This window comes from Calliphora vicina, chromosome 4 (assembly GCF_958450345.1).
Source record: "Calliphora vicina chromosome 4, idCalVici1.1, whole genome shotgun sequence".
Taxonomy (NCBI): Eukaryota; Metazoa; Arthropoda; class Insecta; order Diptera; family Calliphoridae; genus Calliphora; species Calliphora vicina.
This window is the reverse complement of record NC_088783.1, coordinates 69,458,698-69,483,671: the sequence shown is the minus strand read 5'-3', so window position 1 is coordinate 69,483,671 and position 24,974 is coordinate 69,458,698. Positions and strand designations below refer to the sequence as shown.

The 24,974-nt window shown below is 29.8% G+C and overlaps 2 protein-coding genes across 4 annotated transcripts in view; one reads left to right on the top strand and one right to left on the bottom strand.

The window, feature by feature from the left end:
• Nucleotides 1-24,974, bottom strand: part of l(1)G0007 (ATP-dependent RNA helicase l(1)G0007) — a 70,607-nt gene that overhangs the window by 40,731 nt on the left and 4,902 nt on the right. The window lies entirely within an intron of this gene.
• On the top strand, nt 605-23,111 carry l(1)G0469 (lethal (1) G0469). 3 transcript variants are annotated; one of them, XR_010576442.1, is made up of 5 exons: nt 605-1,935; nt 12,781-12,959; nt 17,910-18,185; nt 18,271-18,375; nt 18,455-18,490. XR_010576442.1 is itself a non-coding variant. In XM_065508903.1 (4 exons), exons 1-4 carry the CDS (start codon nt 1,236-1,238, stop codon nt 18,545-18,547), a joined length of 1,077 nt encoding a protein of 358 aa, XP_065364975.1. In that variant the 5' UTR covers nt 607-1,235; the 3' UTR covers nt 18,548-23,111. The 3 variants fall into 3 exon arrangements, 2 of the variants coding, with proteins under 2 accessions (XP_065364976.1, XP_065364975.1); XM_065508903.1 differs by lacking the exon at nt 17,910-18,185 and having other exon boundaries at nt 607-1,935; nt 18,455-23,111; XM_065508904.1 differs by lacking the exons at nt 18,271-18,375; nt 18,455-18,490 and having other exon boundaries at nt 17,884-17,916.

The following is a 24,974-nucleotide window of genomic DNA, read 5'->3' as shown; positions in this document are numbered from 1 at the left end:
TTTCTATTAAACCAAACAAGAAAGCCCAAATCTCCTTAAAAGATTTGGGAATTCGAATTTGTATGTTCATTTCGATCACGCACATTTGTAGTTGTGTGCGATACAGTTTGGATCACCTATCTGTTAGCTTCATTGTCTACTTGTATCCTTCATCAGCTGCCTAGTTTATATCACTACTTAACACTAAATAAACTGGATTCATGCGATTTTGATTAAATCCTTCGCTGGAGGCCAAACATTTTATTTATTAGAAATTGGTTTATAATGATTTTTGATGCATTCACGTTATAATTCTGTAGCTTATTCGAAAAAATGCCAAATCCAGATACCAAAAAACAGCTAAATTAGCTTTGTTGTTTATGACAAACCATTAAACAACAACATTCTTTTGATTGCGAACGAGTGTACGTAACGAATGCATTGCATAGCACGTACACACCACCAAGTAACTAGTGGTGAGTTAGAGAGTGATTGTAATTTTTATTATTTTTCCTAAATGTGACAACAAAAAAGAGAACAACATGCAGTAGAAGAGAGAGAAAACACACATACACAACGACAAACCCAAAAAATAAAGAGTAAAAACATTTTAGCATTTGCTGTATGTGAAGCGAGCCGCAAACAAACCGGCTTTAAATAAACCTATTTCCCTAACATATTCGGTATTTATCTTGTGAATCTCTTACAGAGTGGAACTAAAACAAAAAAAGCTGAAATAAAACTAAAGAAATAATAAAGCGAATGGACTTTTTTCTGTGCCGTTAAATACGTAAAAAATAAATGAAAATTATAACAAGAAATATTTATTTAATAATAAACTAAGTAACTAACTAACGGCTTTAAAACTGAAATAAAGTGGAGAGACAAAATAAATTGTGCTTTTTAAATTTTACACACGAACAAAAAAAAAACAACAAGTGACCAGAGTTAAAGTGCAGTGCATTTATTTTAAAAGAAAGAAAAAAAAAAGGAATTTAATTAATCATTAAACTTTGTTATATAGAAAATCAAAAATCGTGTTGCACGCAAAATAAGACAATAAATAGCAGAAATAATTAGGAAAAGCTAGTGAAAGTTTTTTTCTGATTGCTTTTTTTTGGAGAAATACACGCACGTGAAAATTTAACAAATAGTTTTTGTTAAAAATCTTAAGCATTTTCTTTTAAAACGAAAACTGTTGAAATACTTTTCAAATCTATAAAATTCTCACAACGGCAGCCACAACAACTATAAATATGAATCGTTCAAATAGTTTTGTGTCCTCTTTAAAATGGTGGCCTTTGCAGGGTCATTTAAATCAAACACAAACAAATGGCAATACTGGTGATGGTGGTGGCGGCGGTGGCGGCACTGTTAATGTGGGCCACCACAACATTGGCCCCTCACATAACTCTGGCAGTGGTGGTGGAGGAGGTCTTGGTTTCCGCGGTCTAATATCATTCAATAAGTCAACAACAACAGCAGCACAAACATTTGGCAGTTCGGTGGCTGTACAAAAGTTACGTGAATCCAAATGGTTTAAACCTGATGAAAAACGTATTTTCTGTGCTGTAGTCGAGTGTGGCTTCATTGTTGAAGTACGCAGTAGTGCAGCTGTGGCCAGGAAATTAGCACAACAGCAGCAGCGTAGACGCCAGCGTTTGCTTAGTCTTACAAATAAGACACGACAACAAAATACAAGCGGAAGCAGCAGCAGCAGCTCCAATGACAGTTATGAACACGAAGACGTTGAGGAATTTTGCAAACATCATCAAACAAGTGTTCAGATGTTATTGTCCAATGGAGCATATCGTAATCCACATCAACATCATAATCATCATGAGGTTGTTGTTGACGACGACGATGATGATGATGAGGATGATTTGGATTCACAAGATGAAAATAAAACACCCATTACAACATGGTTTGGTGTGGTGCTTTGTAAAACGAATAAAGGTAAGATTCGTGTTAGGGAATGAATTAAAAGAGAGATGAGAAAAAAAAATTTTTGCAAAAGGATGCAATATTTAATTGTAAGGGATTTTACTAGTGAATTTATTAAACATCCAAAAGCCATGCAATCTTTAAAGATTAGAAATAGCTTAGAAAATGAATAGCTCCCCAGAAAAATATACTAGAAATGTCTCAAATCAGGTTATGTTCCTCAAAGTCGGAAGGAATTGTTTTTGAGTATGAAATCAATAATTCTACAATATTTCAGTACCCTGATCATTAAATATATGTTTAAACGAGAGAATATTTAATCAATTTATTTCCATATGGTGCATTCGTGATTGATTTCGTCTACTAATATTTAAGATTATGCAGGAGATGAAACGAAAAATTGTTATACATGTTTTTCAAGGCCATACAAAATTTAAAGTTCTCCAGCTTTTCAAAATTCGCTTTAGTTTGGTGCAAAATTTAGGGAATTACAATAGATGACGTATCTGTTGAACGCGTTTTTTGTTTTCAATAACTTATATGTCATTTTGATGGGTACATATCTGTCATTTATTCTCACTTAGTTATTGAACATTATAGTGTAAACAACAACGTTTTTTTTTCCTTCGAAAATGTTGAATTTTGTGCCAACAAAGCGTCATATGCGGGAAGTTTTGCTTTACTTCTTTAATTTAAAAGAAGTAAGGCTGAAGCATACCGATTGCTCTCCAAAGTTTGTGGTGAATGTATTGCAACGGTTTCAATGTGCGAGAGATGGTTTGTTCGGTTCACAAGTAGTGATTTTGATCCGGAAGACAAAGATCGCCCAGGCCAACCAAAAATGTTTGAAGCATTACTTCATGAAGATTGCTGAAAAACTCAACAAGAGCTTGCAAAATCATTGGGAGCTACTCAAGCAGCAATTTCAAAACCTTTGCGAGCATCAGGATTCATCCTAAAGCAGTGAAATTGCGTACCATACAAATTGATGCCGAGAGACCTTGAAAGACGATTTTGCATGTTCGAAATGATGCTTGAACGCTATAAAATAAAATCACTTTTGCACCGAATCATTACTTGCGAGAGAAAAAAGGATCCATTACGATAACCCGAAGCTTAAGAGATCGTACGTGAAGCCCGGCCAACCAGTCAAATCGACACCAAAGCCAAATATCCATGGCGCTAAGGTAATGCTCTGTATTTGGTGGGAGCAAAAGGGTTTTATCTATTATGAGCTGCTGAAATTTGACCAGACCATCACAGGTAACATGTACCGAATGCAATTAGTTCGTTTTCAGCGAGCATTTGTCGAGAAACGCCCAGAATATGCGGCCAGACATGATAACTCTCGGCCACATGTTGCAATACCTGTTAAAAAGTATTTATAATGAAGTGGTTGGGACGTTTTTTTCTCACCCGCCTTTTAGTCCAGACCTTGCCCCGTTCGAATACTATTTATTTAGACCAATGCAGAACTGATTTGTTTGAAACGAGCATTTGCCGAGAAACGGCCAGATATGATAACTCTCGGCCACATGTTGCAATACCTGTTAAAAATTATTTAGAATGAAGTGGTTGGGAAGTTTTTTCTCATCCGCCTTTTAGTCCTGACGTTGCTCCGTTCGAATACTATTTATTTGGACCAATGCAGAATGCTCTCTCTGGGGTATGCTTAATTTTGGAACAAAGTATCCGAAATTGACTTGATTCGTTTTTGGCCTCAAAAGATGGGCAGTTCTTTTGGTTTGGAATTCATATGTTGCCAGAAATATGGGAAAAGGTTAACAATGGCCCACTTTTTTTCTTTTAATAAATTTCTATTGTACAAATGTTTCAAATAAAAACTAAAAATTTAAAAAAAAAAAAAAAAAATCTCAAATTTTTAAGTTATACACCCAATATCCTTGCTTAACGAATATTGTTTAAATTTATAGCCTTCGAAATTGATTTATATAAAACAAAGTTTATCAAAATCGGACAACAAAGATATGCCTAAAAATACAGTTGAAGTTTTTGATTATTATTCCAAATATTCGAAAATCTTTACTAAATCTTTATTATCTCGAGATCCCCTCATGGTCCCATTCTGAATTATTTATGATGGCTTATAATTGAGAAAACGTAATAAAGCTTTTTTTAAAATATTCTTTGTTCAAGGACAAATTTTTGGTACAATATCCTGGGTTCAAAAGAAAATAATTTTTATGATATTTAAACTGGGGAACATAAGCATTACTATGATGACAATATTGTAAAAATTAAAGAAGTGGGCGATTTTACACCATTCCTATTAAAAAAATAATAATTTTGAACTTCGATAAGGCAAACCAAGGCGAATTTTAAACATTTGGTGACCAAGTTTTAACATAAACGAAGGCAAATAATAGATTTCTGCACCCCTAAAAAATAACAAATTTCAAATACAAAAATTATATAATAATAAAAGCTCTTAAAGAAAACAATGCTTTACCCCTGAAATAAAAAGAAAATTGCTAAATTCAATATAAAAAAAGTGTCATGCCAATTTATTTATCATTCAAAAGTGTGTACGTGCGTAAATTCGCTACAAAGAACAAGATTTGACTCTGCAATCCAGAAATTAAAAACAAACAAAAAACACAAATATTTTAATAAAATTATAAATAAATTTTTGTTTTATATTTTGTTGGTATTTAAATACAACAATATTTTTCTTTTTTTTTTTGTGTGAAAAATGTTCTTAACACGAGTTTGATGCTCGTGACATATTATATATGTTTGTATATAATAATATATAAATAATTATATTATTTTTAATATTACTAACATATTATTTTAAATGTTTGGCAAATTAAATTTTATAAGAGATTTTGTCGTCATTCTTCATGTGACCCAAAAACAGCTACATAAGAAATATAAATCAATGAATTGGAAGTAAATAAAAAAATATATTTATTAAAACTAAATGTTATCAGTAACAAAACACTCTAAAACATTCATTACTATTAGAGACGAATAAATAAATATTCTATGTTGTATGCACAATTTCAGAGATGAAATTTAATACAAAAGTACTTTTTGTGGTACAATTTGTGGTGCCACTTTCACTTCTTTAGCAAAGTCTTAAGTACTTAATCCCATTTATTTCATACGAAACAATTTGTGTCACTTTTGACATTATTTATTGTAACAACTGACAAAAAACGAACCCCACGAAATCTCCCGATTCCCACTCGACCAAGGATTGTGAATTTAGCGGCAACAGTATGGGATGGTCAAAAAAGGTTTTGAAATTAAAAACTAACAAATCGGAATACAATTAAAAATGCTAAAAAACAAAATTTTCAAGAATTAAAAAAATTATAGAAGACTTTTTTCAAAAATATGGGAATAAAAATAGTAGCTGATTTTTATGAAAAATTTTAATTTTAAAACGCAATAAAAGATTTGTTTATGAATCGTTTTTAATGAAATTTTATTGGATTATAGCATTGCAACGTGCTGGAAATTATGTCCTCTTTTCAAAAATGTACAAAATTTTCAAGAATTAAAAAAATTTTAGATGTATTTTTTAAAAATATTGGAATAAAAAATAGTAGCTGATTTTTTTTGGAAAATTTTAATTTTAAAACGCAATAAAATATTTGTTTATGAATCGTTTTTAATGAAATTTTACACTTATTCCAAACCCAAACTTTCAATCCAAACCCAAAAAAACTTTTCAAAAATCCCAAAATTGGGATTTTTTAGATTTTTGGATCTATTGAAGGCACCAAGCTCGGGGCTATGAAATCCCTTTGCACAATATTAAAAAAACATATTGGGACATACAAAACAGGTCTTAATTTTTTGAAGGCAGCTATTCGATTACAGAAAATTTTGTCAAAAGTTAAAAAATATCGTTCGTTGTTTATAAATTTCGTTCCTAATGGGTTTACAGAGTTAAGTAATTTTAAAACACTTCATCAATAGTTTAAGAAAATTTGAGAAAAAGTGCTCCTCATTGTTGAGAAAGTCATTATTTTCATATTATTATCAAACGTTTGAGGCTTGGAAATTGATTTAATTTCAAATTATTCTCAATTTTAGATTAAACTTCATGTTTAAGCTATCAAATTCACTAGTTCACTACACAACTAAAGAAAACATTAATCAGCTGTGCTATTGATAAATTCGCCTTGCTACAATCTTTTATTCGTGCACTATTTATTTCGATGACACTAGTTATGTGCAAGTTGGTTTGTTGATTTTTGTTTTTGTTGTCCATTATGACGATGAGATGACACAATAATCATCTTCCTCTTCTTCTTCATTTAAACACAATCATCATGTTGTGTGACAACGTAGAAAATAAACAACAACAACAACAAACTACCAGTGAGTGAGTAAGAAAATCAAAATGATGATAAATTAACAGATAACTGTCATAATAATATGTATGTGTGTATACCAGTTAAATAAATCTAAAAACAACCTCAAACCTTTGTATATGTAGTTCAATTTTCAATTATGCACAATTTGAATTAAAGTGGTCGTATTTTTGTGACAACAATAACACACAAAATACCAAAAATAATAAGGTAAACAACAGCAATAATATAAAGCGCACATTTATAATAAAAACTTTTTTTTTTGTTTTTGCAAACAATAAAATAAAGTTTGTATTTCAAAGAGCAAATACACAAAAATATAAATATTCTCGAAAATTCTTTAGGCGATTAATTTGTTGTTGCTGTAGCAGTCTATAATTATTTATGCTTTTATTACTGTTTTGTTTACAACTAATAATAAATAATAAAATAAAATTTGCTTTAGTAGGGTGAATGCACCAGTAGTCGGCAGTTTAACTTTTTTTCAGTTTTTAAAGTGATACCATTATGAGTGCGAACATGGTATTGGGATGTAAATGGGTTATTGTTGTTTAGTAATTTGTATAGTTTTAGACTCAATTAATTCTTTTCAAGCAGTTTTTATTAAATTTGAGCAATTTACGTTTTTTTGAAAAAACACGATTTGTACCCGAAGTCGGCACCCTTGATCCTAATGTCGGCAATTTGTGACCCAATTGTCGGCATAGCATTTTTTATTAAGAAAAGAATAAAATCTTAAAAGAATTCAAGTTATTTTTTATTTAAAATATCAGCCATTTAAATAAATACTAATAAAAAACATAAATTAGTGCATTTGAGGTGAAACCACTGTGGGCAAATATCATATCCTACGTTTTTAGACCATCATCCTCAGGATCTGTGTCCAAATCCTCTTCACATGTGCCCCTAACTCGTTTTATCTTCCTTTTTTAATTTGTTTTGGTTTATTTTATTTCTCTATTATGGTCACTGTAATTATGTATATGTTTGCGGTAACCATTTATGTTTATTTTATGTTTAAGTTACCATTCACATCATTGTAGCAATCATATATACATACATATGATTGTAGTAAATATTTATGTGTTTGTGGCAACCATGCTTATGATGTAATACTTCAACATATTGTGTTGTTCTAGTATTATGGTTATCATATTCTGAGATCAACATATTATGATAAATCATTATCATGAAAATGATTGCCATAAATATATATTTATTTACAATCATGTTAATGGTAACGTAAACATATTATGGTTACCGCAATCATATACAATATCCCAGTGACCATAATATTATTAAAAAACTTTGAAAAAATTTGAAATGTACAACTACAACTTGTTGGGATTGGACTTGAACAGTTAAAAGGCTGAAACCAAGTATTTGAATAATTATTTGATAAAGTTGGAGATGAGTAGTGAACAGGTTTCAACGTTTCATTGTGATTTTCAGCTAAAGTTGGCGATACTACCATATTTTCAACTTTTCCTTGTTAATTATGAACGTGCCTGCCTCTATAGTAAGATTACTCACAATTTCAATATTTTGATAATTTATTTTTAAGTTATTGTTCTCTTCGATAATGTCATCGGAATCAATTCTACGCTCATATTAGGAGCTAGTCGGTTGACTATTTCAAAAGCTAGATCCAAATCCGTTTCTTTTCTCATTTTCAGGCCGATCACCTACTAATAACTCCAACTGATTTAGTAAAGAGCCTGTTTATTAAGGTACCTTACATGATTATTTTAGAGAGAACAGTTTAAAAAGCCCTTTATACCATTTCTTTCCGGGTAGATCATATACAAATGGTGTGGTTTGCTGCTCTTCCTTCACGATTGTTTGAACCGTGTTAAGTTAATCCTCACTTTCTTTGGAATTAGATAACACTGTTTGCGGCCCCATTCTCATAGGACCTTCGGAACCGTATAATTTGTCCTATATTTTTGAACGCGGAACTCCATATTGTTTACTGGCACCTAATACAGAAATCGGGCTTTCTCTCGCATAGAAAACATTTTAAGGCTTTTTCAGGATATTGGTGCATGGGTTTTTTTTTCTGGAGTGTCCATATTTGGAATTCTAAGATGTTAGAATTAATAATACCTACTGAATCTCTAAATATTACTTTGTTTTACGATCTCCAGTCAAACAAAAAGCTGCTGCCGAGTTCAGGATGCTTGGTCTCCTATACTCGGCAGTTCTTAAAATGCTCAATTAAAACTGTGCCGACTATTGGGTAAACTCATTTCAAACTCATTTTCTTCAAATCTATTGTCAAGAGAGATGAGTAATAAACAAATTTGTAGAATTTGAGCTTAATACAAAAAATTTGCAATTTTCCTGAAGTCGGCATCACTATGCCGACTATTGAAAATCATAGAAATTTTTGTTCCTAATGACGGCATCAATTAAAATAACCAAAAAAAATATTTTTTGTGAAAACTTTCACATTGTAGGTAATATTTAAACAAAGTTTTATCTGTTAACACCACTCTGGTAAAAATATTACTTAAATTGATATGGTTACTAACTTGTTTTAGTTGGCCTTGCCACTAAAAAATTTCTTAAAAAACAGGCACTTCCGCACCAGTTGAAAGATGGTCACTTAATGAGGACAAAAATAGATGAAAATACTCATCTCACCCAAATTTAAACATTACATAAAGATAAATGAGTGTATGTTTAATTAAAGTTAAATCTTACTTTTGTATAAAATTATCGTTATTCTTATTTATTAAGCTTTTAAGTCAAAAATGCCGACTACTGGGTCATGCCGACTATAGGAGCGTTTACCCTACCCAGATTTTAAAGATTTATGCATTTTGTACTCTTTTAATTGATACTCTTAACTTGGCCAAAATACTCTTTGGTAAATTATAAAACTCTTAAGTATGTGGGTTTATGACAGTAATGCCAATTTTTATAATTTTTCATAAGCGGAGTTCAGTATTAAGTGCGAATGGTATTGCATCATTGCAAATGCAAAATTTTAAATGTTTTTGTGTGTATTTTGTTATTGGATTACTGTAAAATTTTGCACTTGCAATGATGCTAGACCATTCGCACTTAACACTGAATACCGCTATAATAGTTTCAAATTTATTTTGTTATCTTTTGAATAATTTATTGTTCCTTTTATTACAAAATATTTAGAAACGCTAATTACCACAAATCTCATTTGAAGGAAACAAATTAGATTTAAGCATATGGAAGTCTTAACATTTCTCTGTTTAAAAAGAACTTCCAAGGAAGTGGTTTGATTCCAACTCATTGATTTTAAAGTTATGCCCTTAATATAATGAAATAATCAATTCTATGATGTTCTATTTAAGAAATTCTACCTATTCGATTTAAAAAAAAACAATTAACATCTCTCTCTAATTTTTGTAATTTTTAATTGGTGGGAGAAAGGGGTTGTTATAAATAAAAAAAAAATTATTTTACTTTTTTCATATGAAAACTTTTCGTTTTTTGGGGAAAAATGTCCGATTAAGTATCGGGTTTTTTTATCCAGCGTAGAACCAACTCTCTTGAGAACGAAAATAAATGTAATTCGCTCTGATTACAATTCAAGCCACTATCGACAAACCTCAGCAAAGAGAGGGCGACTTCTTATAGCGACTAGCGACAAACCACTAGACGCTTGTTGTAACAGGTCTGCTGATGTCTGAAGTTCTTCCATGGGAGAAAACTTTAATTTAATACAGCTGTCACAGAGTTGACAATACTTGGAAGAGAATTCGAGTAAGAATCGGATCGTTTATCCAACGTAGATCCAAATGTCTTGAGAATGATCATAAATGTTATTCGCTCAGAAATAGGCAGTAACAGGATAGTTATAGCCTGATTAAAATTAGAACCGCTAACGACAAACCACAGCAAGGAGATGGCGACTTAGTATAGCTGCCGGCGACTAACCACTAGGCGGTTGTTGTAACAGGTCTTCTGATGTCGAATGTTCTTCCCTGGGAAAGCAACTTCAGATTAATACAGCTGTCACAGAGTTGACAATTTTTGCCACTAGATCGGTTCGGAGATTCAACTGTCTTGGGAACGAACAAAAATGTAATTCGCTCAGATGTAGTTCAATGCAATCCTATTATAGCCTGATAGCAATTGAAACCGCTAACAAAAAAACCATAGCAACCAAGAGATGGCGATTACAGCGACTGGCAACAAACCATTTTTTTTTTCTGGGTAAAAACAACAGGTTAAAAAAGCTGGCACTGAGTTTAATATTTGGGAAAAATCCCATTAAAAATAGGGTCGATCATCCAGCGTATATCCAACTGCCGTGGAAACGAACCTGAAGCAATTTTTCACTACATATAATACATTTTCGACCGCCCTTGCCGCAACAATTGTAATCAAGCTTGTGTTAATGTAATTAATTTTCTGCTCTCAGTGCATTTATTTGATTAATAGAACTTCTATAACTGTCATTTCATTTAAAACTTAACGCTTTATTATCTTAATTAAGCAATTACTTTCTTATCTGTTATTAGCAATATACTATTATTTTTATATTGATTCATTTTAAGCCTTGCATTGTAGTTTTTGTCGTAACTTTATAATTGTTTGTTTTTTTTTCTACAAATAATATTAAAAGGAATTAAATAAAAAAAGTCAATATTATTTCAACAGTTCATTATTTATCAATTTGACTTCAAGAACAAATAAATAAAAGTGTGGTCAAGAGGAGAGAGGTTCTTTTAGAAACTATTTTTTGAGAAAAATTACAGCAATTTAAAGTTTTTTTTTATGAATTATTGAAAGAAAAAAACCAAAAAGGGTTAAATATTAATGTCTGAGTCATTGTGATACATTTTAAGATAAGTACAATAATGAAAATAAAAGTATTTTTAAGGTTTCACATAAAACAAAGTTGTAATTATTAAATTTTACAATTGAAAACTTATGACTGCGTCCAAAAGCAGTTCTGACTTTATCAGAAATTTAATGAAATGCTAGCAATCTAAAAATAGCACAGGGTAAAAACTTTCAAACTTTCGGTACTATTAACAACTCGTTACTTTTGTCCACTGACATTTCCCCTCAAGTACTTAATTAAACTCAAGTAAAAATTCTGCCATAATATTTAATTCCTACCCATGTTACCCCCAGTTTATTCATAAAAATAGACTTCTTTATATTTACAATATACTTGACAAAGATTAAATCAAAAACTTGGATTCCATTTTGAAATAATTTGATTTATTTTAGTATGAATAGGAAATGTTTAATTATGACTTTTAATTGATAACGTAAAACGGCGCAATTTGTTAAACCCACAACAAATATTAAACTCCAGCCCCTCCCACCTACAACAGATATTCCAGGTACTCGGAATAGAACAATTAATTATTAAAATTTATAAACTCTCTGTAATTCTATTTTAATTTATAATGTTATTATCAAACCGATATTTAATCATTATTAGGTTTATTGTTGTTGAGATTGTTCAAAATTTCACAATTTTGAATCATGTTTAACTATTTATAGGAATAAATCAAATGTGCGGCGTTATTGGATTTATCAGTGATGAATAAATGTTATCTAATCTTAGCAAACAACGTTTTAGAATTGTAAAAATAAATAATTTACGTGTTATTTTAAGAGAGAACTGTAATTTGTTTCTAGGATGAGGTAGAAATTTCTCTAGATTGAAATAAAAAAAGTTTTCAAATTTTCAGAAGTTTTGAAAAGTGCAGCCACATCAAACTAGAACATCTCTATAACAGTGATTGGATAACATAGCTACCAGGGACCGAACATGATCGGTTATTTAACTGAAAATAACATGAAGGGTAACAAAATTCCTAAAAAAAAATATAAAAAAAAGAAAGAAAAATCACTATAAATAGCTGCTAAGATTACAACAGAGAAAGGAAGCCCATAATATGATATTGTAATCCCAGTTCCACTTCAACCACTGCTCTATAAACATAAGACTTCCGGATCACTGTCTAGTTTTTCAGACTAATTCTAACAATTAAGGAACTGGCTGTGTCTTCAAAAATGTCAGTTTTGCTAGACATGAGCCAATCAGAGATTGATATCCATTAGCTTAAAAACTCTTCAAAGGACTTGCAAATTTCCAACTGGGTCTTTCATGAGATCATTTCAAGATCACTTTTATAACGTTACAATTTAGGTATTATCATGCCCCCAGCAAGCAGCAGCTGGTAATTTATCATTCCCTCGTAATCGCAATAAAAATAAAAATCATCTTAAACACTAAAATGTCTTTGTGTAATCTGGATAAATAATAATTAAATTAGTGTCAACAAATTTATTAAGATTTAAAATTTTATACATACACAAATATTAAATAATGATGATGCAAGTTTTTATAGTTTGAATGGAATTTTTTTTGGAAATTTCTACTCAAACATAAAGTTAAATAAATACATTTAAAATGTACATACTTAGTTTACTTTGTATATTAGTTTAAATATTTTAAAATTGTGTGTTTAATGCATTGTTTAAATAATTTTCTTTTTAGATAATAAACCAAAACCCGAAACAATTGAAATATTTTCTGTGAAAATACGTGAAAATGGCACATTTAAAATGATAAAAATGTCACTGGATGACATTTGGAATAATGATTGGGAATTGCGTATTAATAATTTTGCTGATAAAGAGAAACCGCCTCACATTGAAAAGGATATAAGAAATCAGGTAATGTGGCTTTTTTTTAATGACTATAAAATTATATTTATATATTTTAAATTAAATATAAGTAGCTTTAAGATAGTTTAATATTAAGTTAAAATGGTGAAAATATTTACTTTAATATTGTTTAGATTTTTATATTTCTAATTTTTTTCTAAATCTAATTTTATTACGAGCTCTAATCAGTAAGTATTTTGAACTATGAACTTTGAAAATGTAAACCATTTTACTTTTCTTTGAGAAGTTTATTTTATCTTAATTATACCCTTCACCTTTGTAGCCCTTTGTTCCACCTAGGAATATATACCTTTGCGAGAAGGGTATATATAAGTTTATCATTCCGTTTGTAATTTCCACAATATAATTTTCCGATCCTATAAAATATATATATATTCTGGATCCTTATAGATATCGGAGTCTGTCTGTCTGTCTATTGAAATTAACTTTTCGAAGCCCCCAAATAACTTACATACATCAATATCTCCGGAATTCTTCCGACTCGGTTGCTATTTAAAATCGAGAAAATCGGTCCATAAATGGCTGATATATAAGAAAAAACAAGGACAACCTCGATTTTTGACCTATACCTGGATTACTAAGTCATTAATATAGACAATATGGATATCTAATGATAGATATTTCAACGACCTATATAAGACCATAGTAAGTTGGACCTACAATGGGTCAAAATCGAAAAAAAAATATTTTTAACCCGAATTTTTTTTCACCATTTTTTTTTTCGCTAAATATTAAAAAAAAAATTTTTAAATTTAAAAAAAAAAATTAAAATTTAATAAAAAAAAACAATTGGAAAAAAAATTTTTCCAAAAAAAAAAAATGAATTTTTTTTAAAAATATTTAAAATTTTTATTTTGAAGTATAATTTGGTGAAGGGTATATAAGATTCGGCAGAGCCGAATATAGCTCTCTTACTTGTTTTTTTTTTTTCTTGAATGATATTGAAACTTGCACTAGATTGTATTGAAACTAAGAAAATAGGTTATGGGAGAGATGATAGAGTTAGTAGTATTTGTTGTGGTCAGAGAGTTTTATCTACACACGAACAGCATGGCTACAAAATGTAGTGTGTTGTGAGAACTACTAGCAAATCGATCTCTAAGAGATGATCTGTCATGGAAGAACGCGCATTAGTCTGAAATGTAGGTGTTTCAATAGATTTAGATACCTACGATAACCGATTTGTCATCTCTTGAAACCGGCACTTGAATACTTCTCCGAAAATGAAAATCACTTGAACTATCAGAACCAGAACATCAATATACATAGATGCACAAATAAAGCAACATGATCTGGGTTAGCATATTCGGGGTTAGCCACATCGCAATCTTTTTTTCTTTTATAGCGTTTCAGCAGCATTTCGGACATGCGAAATCTAACGGCTTCAATTCGTATGGTACCCAATTTCCCAGCTTTTAGAGTAATCCTCCTGCTCTAAAACTGTTTGAGTAACTCCCCAACTCTTGTTGAGTTTGACAACAATCTTCATGGAGTAATGTCTCCAATTATTGGTCTTCAAACTTTTTTGGCTGGCTTTATCTTCCGTGTTAAAATCACCACTTCTGAACCGAATTATTTCTCTTACAGATTGATTATGTATATAGGACCTTAATGGCCACAACAAACTCTCTCCATTCGGTTCTTTTTGATGATATGTGCATCATTTATCACCAGCTTAGACCAATTTGATTTGTTTTATATTCTTATATTAGAATCTAATTGTTTGATGGACGTCAAACTTTAGGTCTCTATTGACATGTGGGTTCCAATCTATTGAGGCTTTTGTTCTAAAGAGTGTATCCCAATCCAGCGCCAGTTACGATTAAGAAACTCGATCGATTAGGCATTGTTATGATTAACACTTATTGGAAATTGTGTTAGGCCAAAATAGTTCACAAACAACGGTCGTTGATTAGATGGATCGCGTTAATATCGTGTGATGTCGTGTTCCAAGATTCGCAGACGTATAGTAGAACTGACATTAAGTAGAAGTTGAAAATGTTGATCTCTGTTTGCCTTTAGATAGCACTAGATAGACTTCCATACAGGTCGTAAAATACAAACTAACTAGTATTCTTAATTGTCCGGACTTTTTCCATTCCCAGGAAATAATAAAAAAGTATGTTCATTATCCGGAATTTAGCTTTTCGAATAAGAAAATAAGTATACAATACTTTTTGATTGACCAAGCTTTTTTAAGGGTTTATAATATAATAGTGGTATTTTAGCGCACTTGTCACTATCGTAGTTTTAATCGGTCAACATTTTTTAAAAAGATTTAAGAGCTCCGGACTATAAAAGTAACTCTTTTAAATTTTTGTCACACAAATAATGCTGTCTAGCTTGTGATAACCTATAACCTAATTGACCGAATTTTTCTGTTGTGGGTGAAAAATTTTATATTTTAAATGCCGCCGTAGCGAAAGTTTTTCACCTTAAATCGGCTTGCAAATAGCCGCCGTTTTTGATAATAGCTCCTTATAATTTCATAAAATTTTTGGAATATCACTTTTTAAATTTTAAATTATTTACAATATGTATGAGTAATTATTCTTTAGTCCGCTGATAGCCGGCATTTTGAAGTAACCGTCATCGCCGCCGTGAAAATTAGTCGGCGCATGTTACTGATTTATGTTACTAGAATCCAAAAAAATTTTTATAATGGAATAATTCGATTGGCAACACATTACAATGAATCTGTTTTATCTATGCTGAAAATAAGCACAAAACTTATAAAGAAATTCCAGAAATTTCTTGACAAACATTTTCCGGTAATTTCTAAAAAAAAATATTCTGGGGAATTTCAGGGAAATTTTCTTCCCGAATAGAAAAAAAAACCTAGCTTCTTCCAGCTAAACATTCTGTATTTGAAATTTAGTGCTAAGAGTTTTGCTCTTCTTTATGTTAATCCTTAACCGTGGTTTAGAGCAGACATCGGCAGAGAGTAAAATTGCCTTTGCACACTAACACCACTTTGCGTTTTTTGAGTAGCGCTCTCTGGCATTCAGTGCACTGATACAAAGGTTTGTAAGAATGATTTCTTTTAATTTTTTCCCCAATTACGTACGTGTGAAAGAAAATAAAACCATAGAGCTCTTAAGTTGGCTCTTTGCCGATGTCTGGTTTAGAGTATCGAACGCCTTTTCAAAGTCTATAAAAATCATGTATAAGGAGTGAGATCGAAAAATTCTTAACATACATATATGTTTATAAAAAAGAAACCACTAAACTTACAGCTTTAATTTTTTTTTTATTTGATTGAAATTATTATTACAATTTACAAAAAAAATTATTTTTATAGTTTTAATCACTAGTGATGAAATTTTGAACCTTTTTCGGAAACCCTTCCATTAACGTTTTTATAGTGCTTTCTGTCACTTTGCTCGAACATGTAGTCCATCTCCGTTTAAAATCTACCACACTTTTGGACACCTTTTTTGTACTCTTCAATTCTCTTTTAACAAGAGCCCAATATCTCTCCACTGGCCTTAGCTCCGGGCAGTTTGGAGGATTTGCCTCTCTTGGTACAAATACCACATTATTGTTCTTGTACCACTCAAGGGCTTGTTTGCCATAGTGACAGGATGCCAAGTCAGGCCAAAAATAAGTGGACACATTATGAAGTCTTATGAATGGAAGCAGCCTTTTTTGTAAACATTCCTTGATGTAAATTTCGGTATTTATAGAGCCCGTTGTAACAAATGAGTGGCTTCTTTTGCCGCAACTGCATATTGCTTGCCATACCAAGAACTTTCTGGGAAATTTTGTCTGCTTTTGGGTCCTAAACTTTTCTTCAACATTCCCTCGAGCATCAGCAACATAAAATTTTTGACCTGGAAGTTGCGAAAAATCTGCCAGAACATACGTTTCGTCATCCATTATGCAGCAAGAATATTTTTTTATAAAACTTGACTTCAATTTCCGTGCTCTGTTTTTGGCCTCTAAATTTTTAGTAGCGTTCCTGTCAGGAACTTTTTGAGCCTTGTATGTTTTTAAACCTGCATTAGCTTTAACTTTTCGTACCAAATAGTCCGAGCACTGAGCTAACCGGGCTGCTTTCCTACCGGATGTGTTGGGAGCTCTTTTGAAAATGCGTTCTATTTTTTTGGCTTTAGAAACATCATGTGGACCATTCCTTCTACCTGAACCAGGTTTTCTATCAACTGACAAGTTCTCCCGGTACTGTTTAATAACATTGGAAACAGTTTGACGGCAGACCTTTGTATGCTTGGCCAACTTTTTGTAAGACCAAGTTGGGTTTTGTTGAAAATATTTAATAATTTCAGTACGCACTTTTTTCTGGTCACTCATTTTAATCAGATTAACAAAAAAATTAATATAATTGACATTACACATAATAACTGACATGTTTTTCAAAGGTAACTTGATCAAAAAAAAATTCAAATAATACTTGGGTTAAAAAATGTAATGAAAAACGTGTGTTAAGAATTTTTCGATCTCACTCCTTAGGAGACAGTCTCTCCTCGGTTGATTCATAGTTTCATAATCAGATTTTAGATCAGCTGATTGTGTGTAAGCTAAAGTCGTACTGGCAATATACGAGTATCCTTTGATATAACTAACTAATTTTAAGCAGTTTTCATTTATAGCGGGGGTTTCGGTGCGAATTTTGGAAATACCGCCCATATTTGTGTAACTTTAAGCCTAATAGAGATAAGTGGTACATTCTGCGTTTGCATGATTTAATTTTTAAATTTAATTTAGAAGAGTTTTGAGAATTTTTCGTCAGTTTCTATTAATTTATAAAATATTTATTTAAATTATTTAGCCAATTTCAAACACTAACAATAGTTTATTGAATTAATAACCCGCCCAAGTTATTTTTTAAGTTAACATAGGTCTATATAGAAAACAATAATAATAATAATATGTATGCATTTAAAATTCTTAGGAATATTATTATTTCTAATTTTTAAGCCCCCCTCCCTAAACACAACAAGGATATGTATTTCTACAGCTAAACAAACTTCAATCCACAATAAATTACAGCCAACTTTACAGGATAAATATTGAATATACATAAAATATTTAGCCTTAATCCATTCTAATAATGAACCTCTTTACTAGGATCACTAATTAGAAGTGGACCAAAAGAAAAACGAAACGAAACGATGAAGGCGAAACGCGATAAAGTTTTCGAAACAAAACATTTAACAAATAAATAAAATTAGCCGAGAATCGCTTTTCTACGGTGTAGGATATAAACAAACTATTACAATTTATAAAAAACCTATGCTAATTATTGTTTTTTTCTTTCATTTCAAATAACTGATTGCAGATATCCTTTGCACGCAAAGCCAAACAAAGCTTGTGGAATAATAATAAGCACTTTGTGTATTGGTGTCGCTACGGCAGTCGTCAGCAGGATGTCAGAAAACGACAGGTAGGATATAATAAATGTTTTGAATAGAACTACAAAACTATAAATTAAATTGTTTTTTTTTTTTGTAACTCTTTTACAGATGTCCGAGTGTGTTAAGTGGGGCAGTGTGGGCATGAATGCGGGCATGTTGTTATTAATGAATAAGCAAAAATCCTATTCAACCTCTAAGTAATTGAAAAATTTTACCAATATTTTTCAATTTTTGTTTGTTAACAATTTGCTCAACACAAATGTGGGTAATTATTTGTCTAAAAAAAATGTAATTTATGAGGATTAGAATTTTTATTCAAATTCATAAGGGATTTGTGGGCAGAACAGTTACTTTTTTCATGGTTTTTATTGGAATGATAAGATAAAAAATTATATCAAACAAAAACAAAAGTTTTATTAAACTGTTTTTGTCATTAATTAACAAAACATTTACAATATATAAACAAACATTTTATATAAATACATATGCACTCTCTCTGCAATTGCATAATTAATCGTATAAATTTATTATACGTTTAAGTATTATTACTGTTTATACTCTATCAATATTCTAGTCCTCATTGTTTTATATTTATATAAATGTAATATTTAGTTGCCACTAAAAAAAAAGCCTAAACTAGCCATGGCCTTTGAACGCCAGTTAAACTCAAGCTTATTGTGGTTTAAAGGTTAAACTAATAATTTGCAAACTTCTATGAAGTTAAGGAGAAAATTTGGTTGAACTGGGAGAATTTTTAATAAACTTAGGTTCACGTTGTTTAAAATATTCCACAAAGAAATCAGGTAACATCGTGATTACTTTTATTTTATCAAATATTTCCACAATGTCAACCATAGCTTAATTGTTTCGATACGTTATGTTTAAATTTAAAAAAAAATCAAATATTTTTCATTTCTTTTATGAAACAGTTTAAAAAATCGTTTAAATTCTAAAATTGCAATCGATTAGAGAATGAAACAAAACTTAAATTAAAAAAATTCCGAAATTCTGAAAAAATGTAAATATTTTTGATTTTTTTATGGAACAATTAATTAATGAAACAAAACTTAAATGAAAAAATTCCGAAAAATCAAATTAAAACAAAAATCTTTTTTCAAATCTCTTAAATCTTGCTTAGCACTGAAATTATGCACATTTTTATGCTTTCCTACACATATATTTTGTCAACAGCTGTTTGTACTTTGGGATTTAGTGCAGAAGTTAACCGGCCAATATTGGCCGCTTAAACTAACATTCGTAGATTAAACTTAATTTAATCTTCAAGTCAAAAACCTTAAAGTTCTAATTGGGTAATTTAAATGACATGTTTGCTGAATTTTTTAACCATATTTGAAGACCAAATCAGCAGTTTGTCAATAGTCCAACATTTCAGTACTATTGGCAACCTTCTGATGTTGTCCAGCTGTCATTTGGCTAAATGTATAAAAAAACATTTAGCCAAATGAAAAAAAAAAATGAAAATTTTTAGGAGCAAAGGCTGAAAATAAGCCGCCCACTTATTGTTAGAAGAATAGTATTTATCATTTTAATTCAATATTTACAGTAAATCACTGAGTGGAACCCTAATTCGAGAAATTTGTTAATAATTATCAACAAACAGGTTTTTATTAAAAAAATTGGACTTTTTTTAGGTGTGAGAAGAAATATATAAACAAATATTCTCACAATCTCGCTTGAAAGAGAATTAAAATCGAAAAGTCTATAAAAATAATCAAACACAAACCATATCGATAAAAAGTATTTTATAACAGTTATTTCAAGGCGAATTTAGATAGCAAGTGGTCTCGGTGGCGAATTCAGACAAATGCTAGCGAATTCATTAATATTTTATATAGGGAGTTTGAGTTTAATAATGTCAAACTCCATATATAAAAAAATAATGAATTCGCTCATATTTGCCTGAATTCGCCACTGACACCACCTGCTATCTAAATTCGCCTTGAGTTATTTTTAGTCATTTAGTTTTGTATAACGGAAAATGGGTGGTAATTTCATAACAATTGAATTTGTGGACAAGTTATTTTCGGTCTGTATTTAGGAGTAAAAGCCAATTTGTGCTTAAATCTGAATCACATACAATTTAAAACCTTATTTCATATTGTTACGTATAGAAAAAGAGGAAATATTTCGAAAATAAAAATAAAATTCGGAAGATTTAAGATCCTTTATAATGTTGGCGGGTTTAGTAGCAGGAAATGCAATATTTTTGGGCAAATAGAAGGAAAATACGAAAAAGGTCATATATTTTGTAAAATAACAATATGTGTGACCTTTTTCGAAAATAAAAATTGAAATTTATTACGAAAAAAGTGGAAAATTTCTTTAAAAAAACTGGATGAAACCTTAGTAGTTTTTAGGATAATTTTCTTCTTTATATTTTAGAGACGTGAAATGTTACCTTTTTTAAACATTTTTAAGAAATAGAATTAATTACGAAAAAGGTCAGATATTTCGAAAAATAAATAATGACGAGTTGTGTGAACTTTTTCGAAAATAAAAATTATTTAAATATTTCAAAACTATTTAGTGAAAACTTAGAGACGTGAAATTAAAGAATTAAATTTAGAAAAAGGTCATATATTTCGAAAAGATTTTGAAAGAAGTAGAGTAGGGGCATAATAAAGAGATATATGGCTTTTTTCGTGTAAATGAGTTTATAGTATATATCGAAAAGGATTATAATATAAAAGAATGATTTAATTACGAAAAAGGTCAAATATTTCGAAAATACTTAGAGGAAACTATAGACTAGATTTAGACTAAAGTTTTCTCTTAATAAAACAGGGCCTAGAAATATAAACTTTTGCAAATAGGTATGGAAATACGAAAGAGGTCTTATATTTCGAAGAAATTTAAATTTAATAGTGAGATGTAAGACCTTTATCGTTTAAATGATTTCAATTCGAAGTTTTAAGAACTATGACCTTTTTCATATAGAAAATTTTAATTATTTTCGAAATAAATCTATGAAAAAGGTTATAGTGAAATTAATAAATTTGAAATAAAATTATTTACGAAAAAGATCAAATATTTCGAAAATAAAACATAGCTACGTTTAAGACAGGTTCTTTCTAAACAGGTAAGAGACGTGAAATATAACCTTTTTCAATAATATTGCAAATAGAATGGAATTATGAAAAAGGTCAGATATTTCGAAAAATATTTACAAAAAATAAGATATGTGACCTTTTTCGAAAATATAATTTTATAACGAAAATGGTTCATATTTCAAATAAAAGCAAGTAGGTCAAGAAAAATTTAGAAAAATTGTAGTTTTTCGAAAATGGAAATTAATTACGAAAAAGGTAAAATATTTCGAAAATAATAAAAAGGGCAAATTGTGACATGAAATGTAACTTTTTTCAAAGATTTTTTTAAAATAAAATAGAACTACGGAAAAGGTCATATGTTTCGAACATAAGGGACGAGATCTGTGACCTTTTTCATAAAAATAATTTGAAAATCGAAAGTCAGAAAGAATTGTGGCCATTTAAAAATCAATAAATATAAAAAAAATAATAATAAATAAAAGTTTTCCAAACTTCAAGACGAGATCAGTGACCTTTTTTGTAACAATAATTTTATTTCGAAAAAATTATTAAATACATGTAGTTTCGAGTAAAGAGAGTAAACATTTTCAAGTTGAAGTTTTGAGAACTGTCAGCAGTTTGGGAATTGTTTTTTAGCATTTTGTTATCGATTGTTTAACAATTTAAACGATTTTTACTTAAGCAATTTTATCAAATTTTTTAATTAATAATTTATACAAACATTGCGTATTGTTATCATTCCGTTTGTATTTAAAATTATTTAAATTTGTAAACTCCTATTATCTACAAACTGAAAAGATTTTCAACCACATGTCTATTATGCATTGATATCATTCCATTTTTACGATGCACTTAAACATGTACACATAATTATCTCCAGCCTCTTATATAAAAAGAAGGTTTTAAAAAATAATAAATCGATACTAAAACCTCTATAAATTAAAGTCTTGAGTTTAACTGGCTGCAAAAAACACAAAATACTTTTTTTCAAAAGAACTCGCATTACAAAAAAAAACATTTTTATTATAAACTCCCTCACCCGCGCCCCATTTTATAGAGTTCGTAAGGCTCTGAAAAAACTAAGAAATCTTATAACAGAAAAAAAAAACAGAAATGGAGAAAAGACTTATTATTATTTTTTTTTATAAATTTTATCTTATTTTTTAATTTATTAATTATTATTTAAGCAATTGTTATTGTTGTCTTTTTATAATTTTTAAGTGTTCCTTTGATATGAAATTTTAAAAACAACAAGAAAATTATTGTCATCTTTCATTAAAAGAAAAATTGTTATTAAAAAAAAAATAAATATTTTAAAAAAAAAATTATGTGATTTGTTTGCTTTTTAATTAATAAGTATAAAATACTATTTAAGTTAATAATTATATGATTGTAAAACATTTTATTATTATACTATTAAATGTTTGATATTCAACAAAAAAAAAATAAAACCCATTTGTTTATTTAGGTTTTAAGTGAATTTAAACAATAAAAGACGTGTTATTTTTCTATTTATCGTTTATGTATTGAGAAATATGTTATAAAAATAACAATTTTCTTTAATTTAAAAAAAAAAATATTATATATTTTTTTGTAATTGTAAGTGGCTTTTTTCCAGATAAATATTTATATACACATACAAAAAAACCACTATGGAGCTTAATAAAATATTCAATAAAGCAATACTATACAAATTTGTGAGTTTTTATTGAACTAAATGAGTAAGTTTACAAATTTTTTGTAATAAAAACAAAACTGTAGTTGTTCCACAACAAGTTCCAGAAAGCATCTAATAACTAGTACTATTTCTAGTTTGGCGTTGCGTCCAATGATTTTTGTTTGCCATTGTGACATTAAAGGAACAAGTTATACTAAACCTGTTCCCTGTAACGGTTCTGGAACCAGTCTCTAATCTATGTTTTTTGATTGCAATTTTCACCCTCGCACCTAGTTCTACGGAAGCACCAAATAACTAACACCACTTCTTAGAAACGGTTCTATTGGGTATATGACTTAAAAATGAGGGATTTTTTTTTCAAATTTTTAGCTTTTATTTTAAAACATTTGTACAATATAAATTTATTCAAAGTATTGGCTTATATTTCTGGCAACATATGGATTCAGTGGCAAAAGAACTGCTCATCCAATTTCGGACACTATGTTCCAAAGTGGTTGTGGAGCCTATACTTAAATTTAAAATGTTAGAATATTTAGAGGAAATGTTTTGCTTAACAATAGCCAATAAGCTTACAGGAAAGGGTATAACACTTCATTACTTTTACCGGGAATGACAGACGTTATAAGAAAGGATCTAAATATGCTGACAGTTCAAATTCATTATGGAAAAATGTTCGATAAACCAACGTGTTTTAATCGTTAAAACATTTTATCAAAATCAATGAATCGATTACTGTGACGATGAGTTACGTGAAATTTTGAAATGGTGAAGTTAATTTGACTGCTCCGGAATTATTTTTTGTGGAGATATCTGAAAAGCAAAGTTTATGCAAACAACCCGGAAACGCTTGAGAAACTCAAACAAAATATTCGTGATGAAATTAATGAAATACCGCGTGAAATGTGGCAGAATATAATGAAAAATGTGCTTAAAAGGGCTCGCATTTTTGAGGTTAATAAAGGCGAACATTTACCTGATATTCTATTGCATACATAATTGCCGACTTTAAATAAAACATTTATCAATATTAGATTCATTCTCTTTCATTTAATCAAACAATTATAAACAAACAATTTAGTATACCTTCCCGGTGGACATCCTGTAGATAGATCCTTATTTGGAAGTATCAAGACACTATATACTTTTTCATAACTTGGGCCATAAAGAGACAAAAGAGGGAAAAACGGAACAAATTTATACCATTAGTTTTTAAACATTGAATATTTGTTTTAAAAGGAAAATATTTTTATTTAGCACACAGTAGCCACACAAATATGCATTTAGAAAGTACGTTTTCAAAAGTCTACCTTCAAGGGGATAAAAACATATTAATGTCTGTTTATTTGTTTGTACCTTAAAGGAGGCTAAACCACTCGACCGATCTTTTTGAAATTTTTACTGCATATTCCTCCAAATATATAAGGAAGGACCAATTTATTTTGAAATTTTAAGTGGGCGTGGCACCTCCCATACAAAGTTAATTGTTATTATGGAAAATCTGGTTAACTATCATTATGAAAGCCACAAAAATTCGAGGGATTTACTTCGGCATTGTTTAAATGCCTTAAAAACCTTACAAAGTAAATAGTTATTTTCGAATATCTGTGGAACTATAATTGTGACATTATTCAAACTTTATACGAATCAATTTCTTGTCACTGCATGAAGTTTAACCGATAATGGGACGGATCGGAACTGGGAATGTGACACCTCCCATACAAATGATTATTTTCAAATATCTGTAGAACTATAATTATGGAAGTCTTCAAACTTCATATAAATCAACTTCTTATCACTTCCAAAAATGGGTGGGATCAGAACTGCGAGTGAATCACCTCCCATACAAATTAAATATTTATTTCTAAATATTTTAAGAACT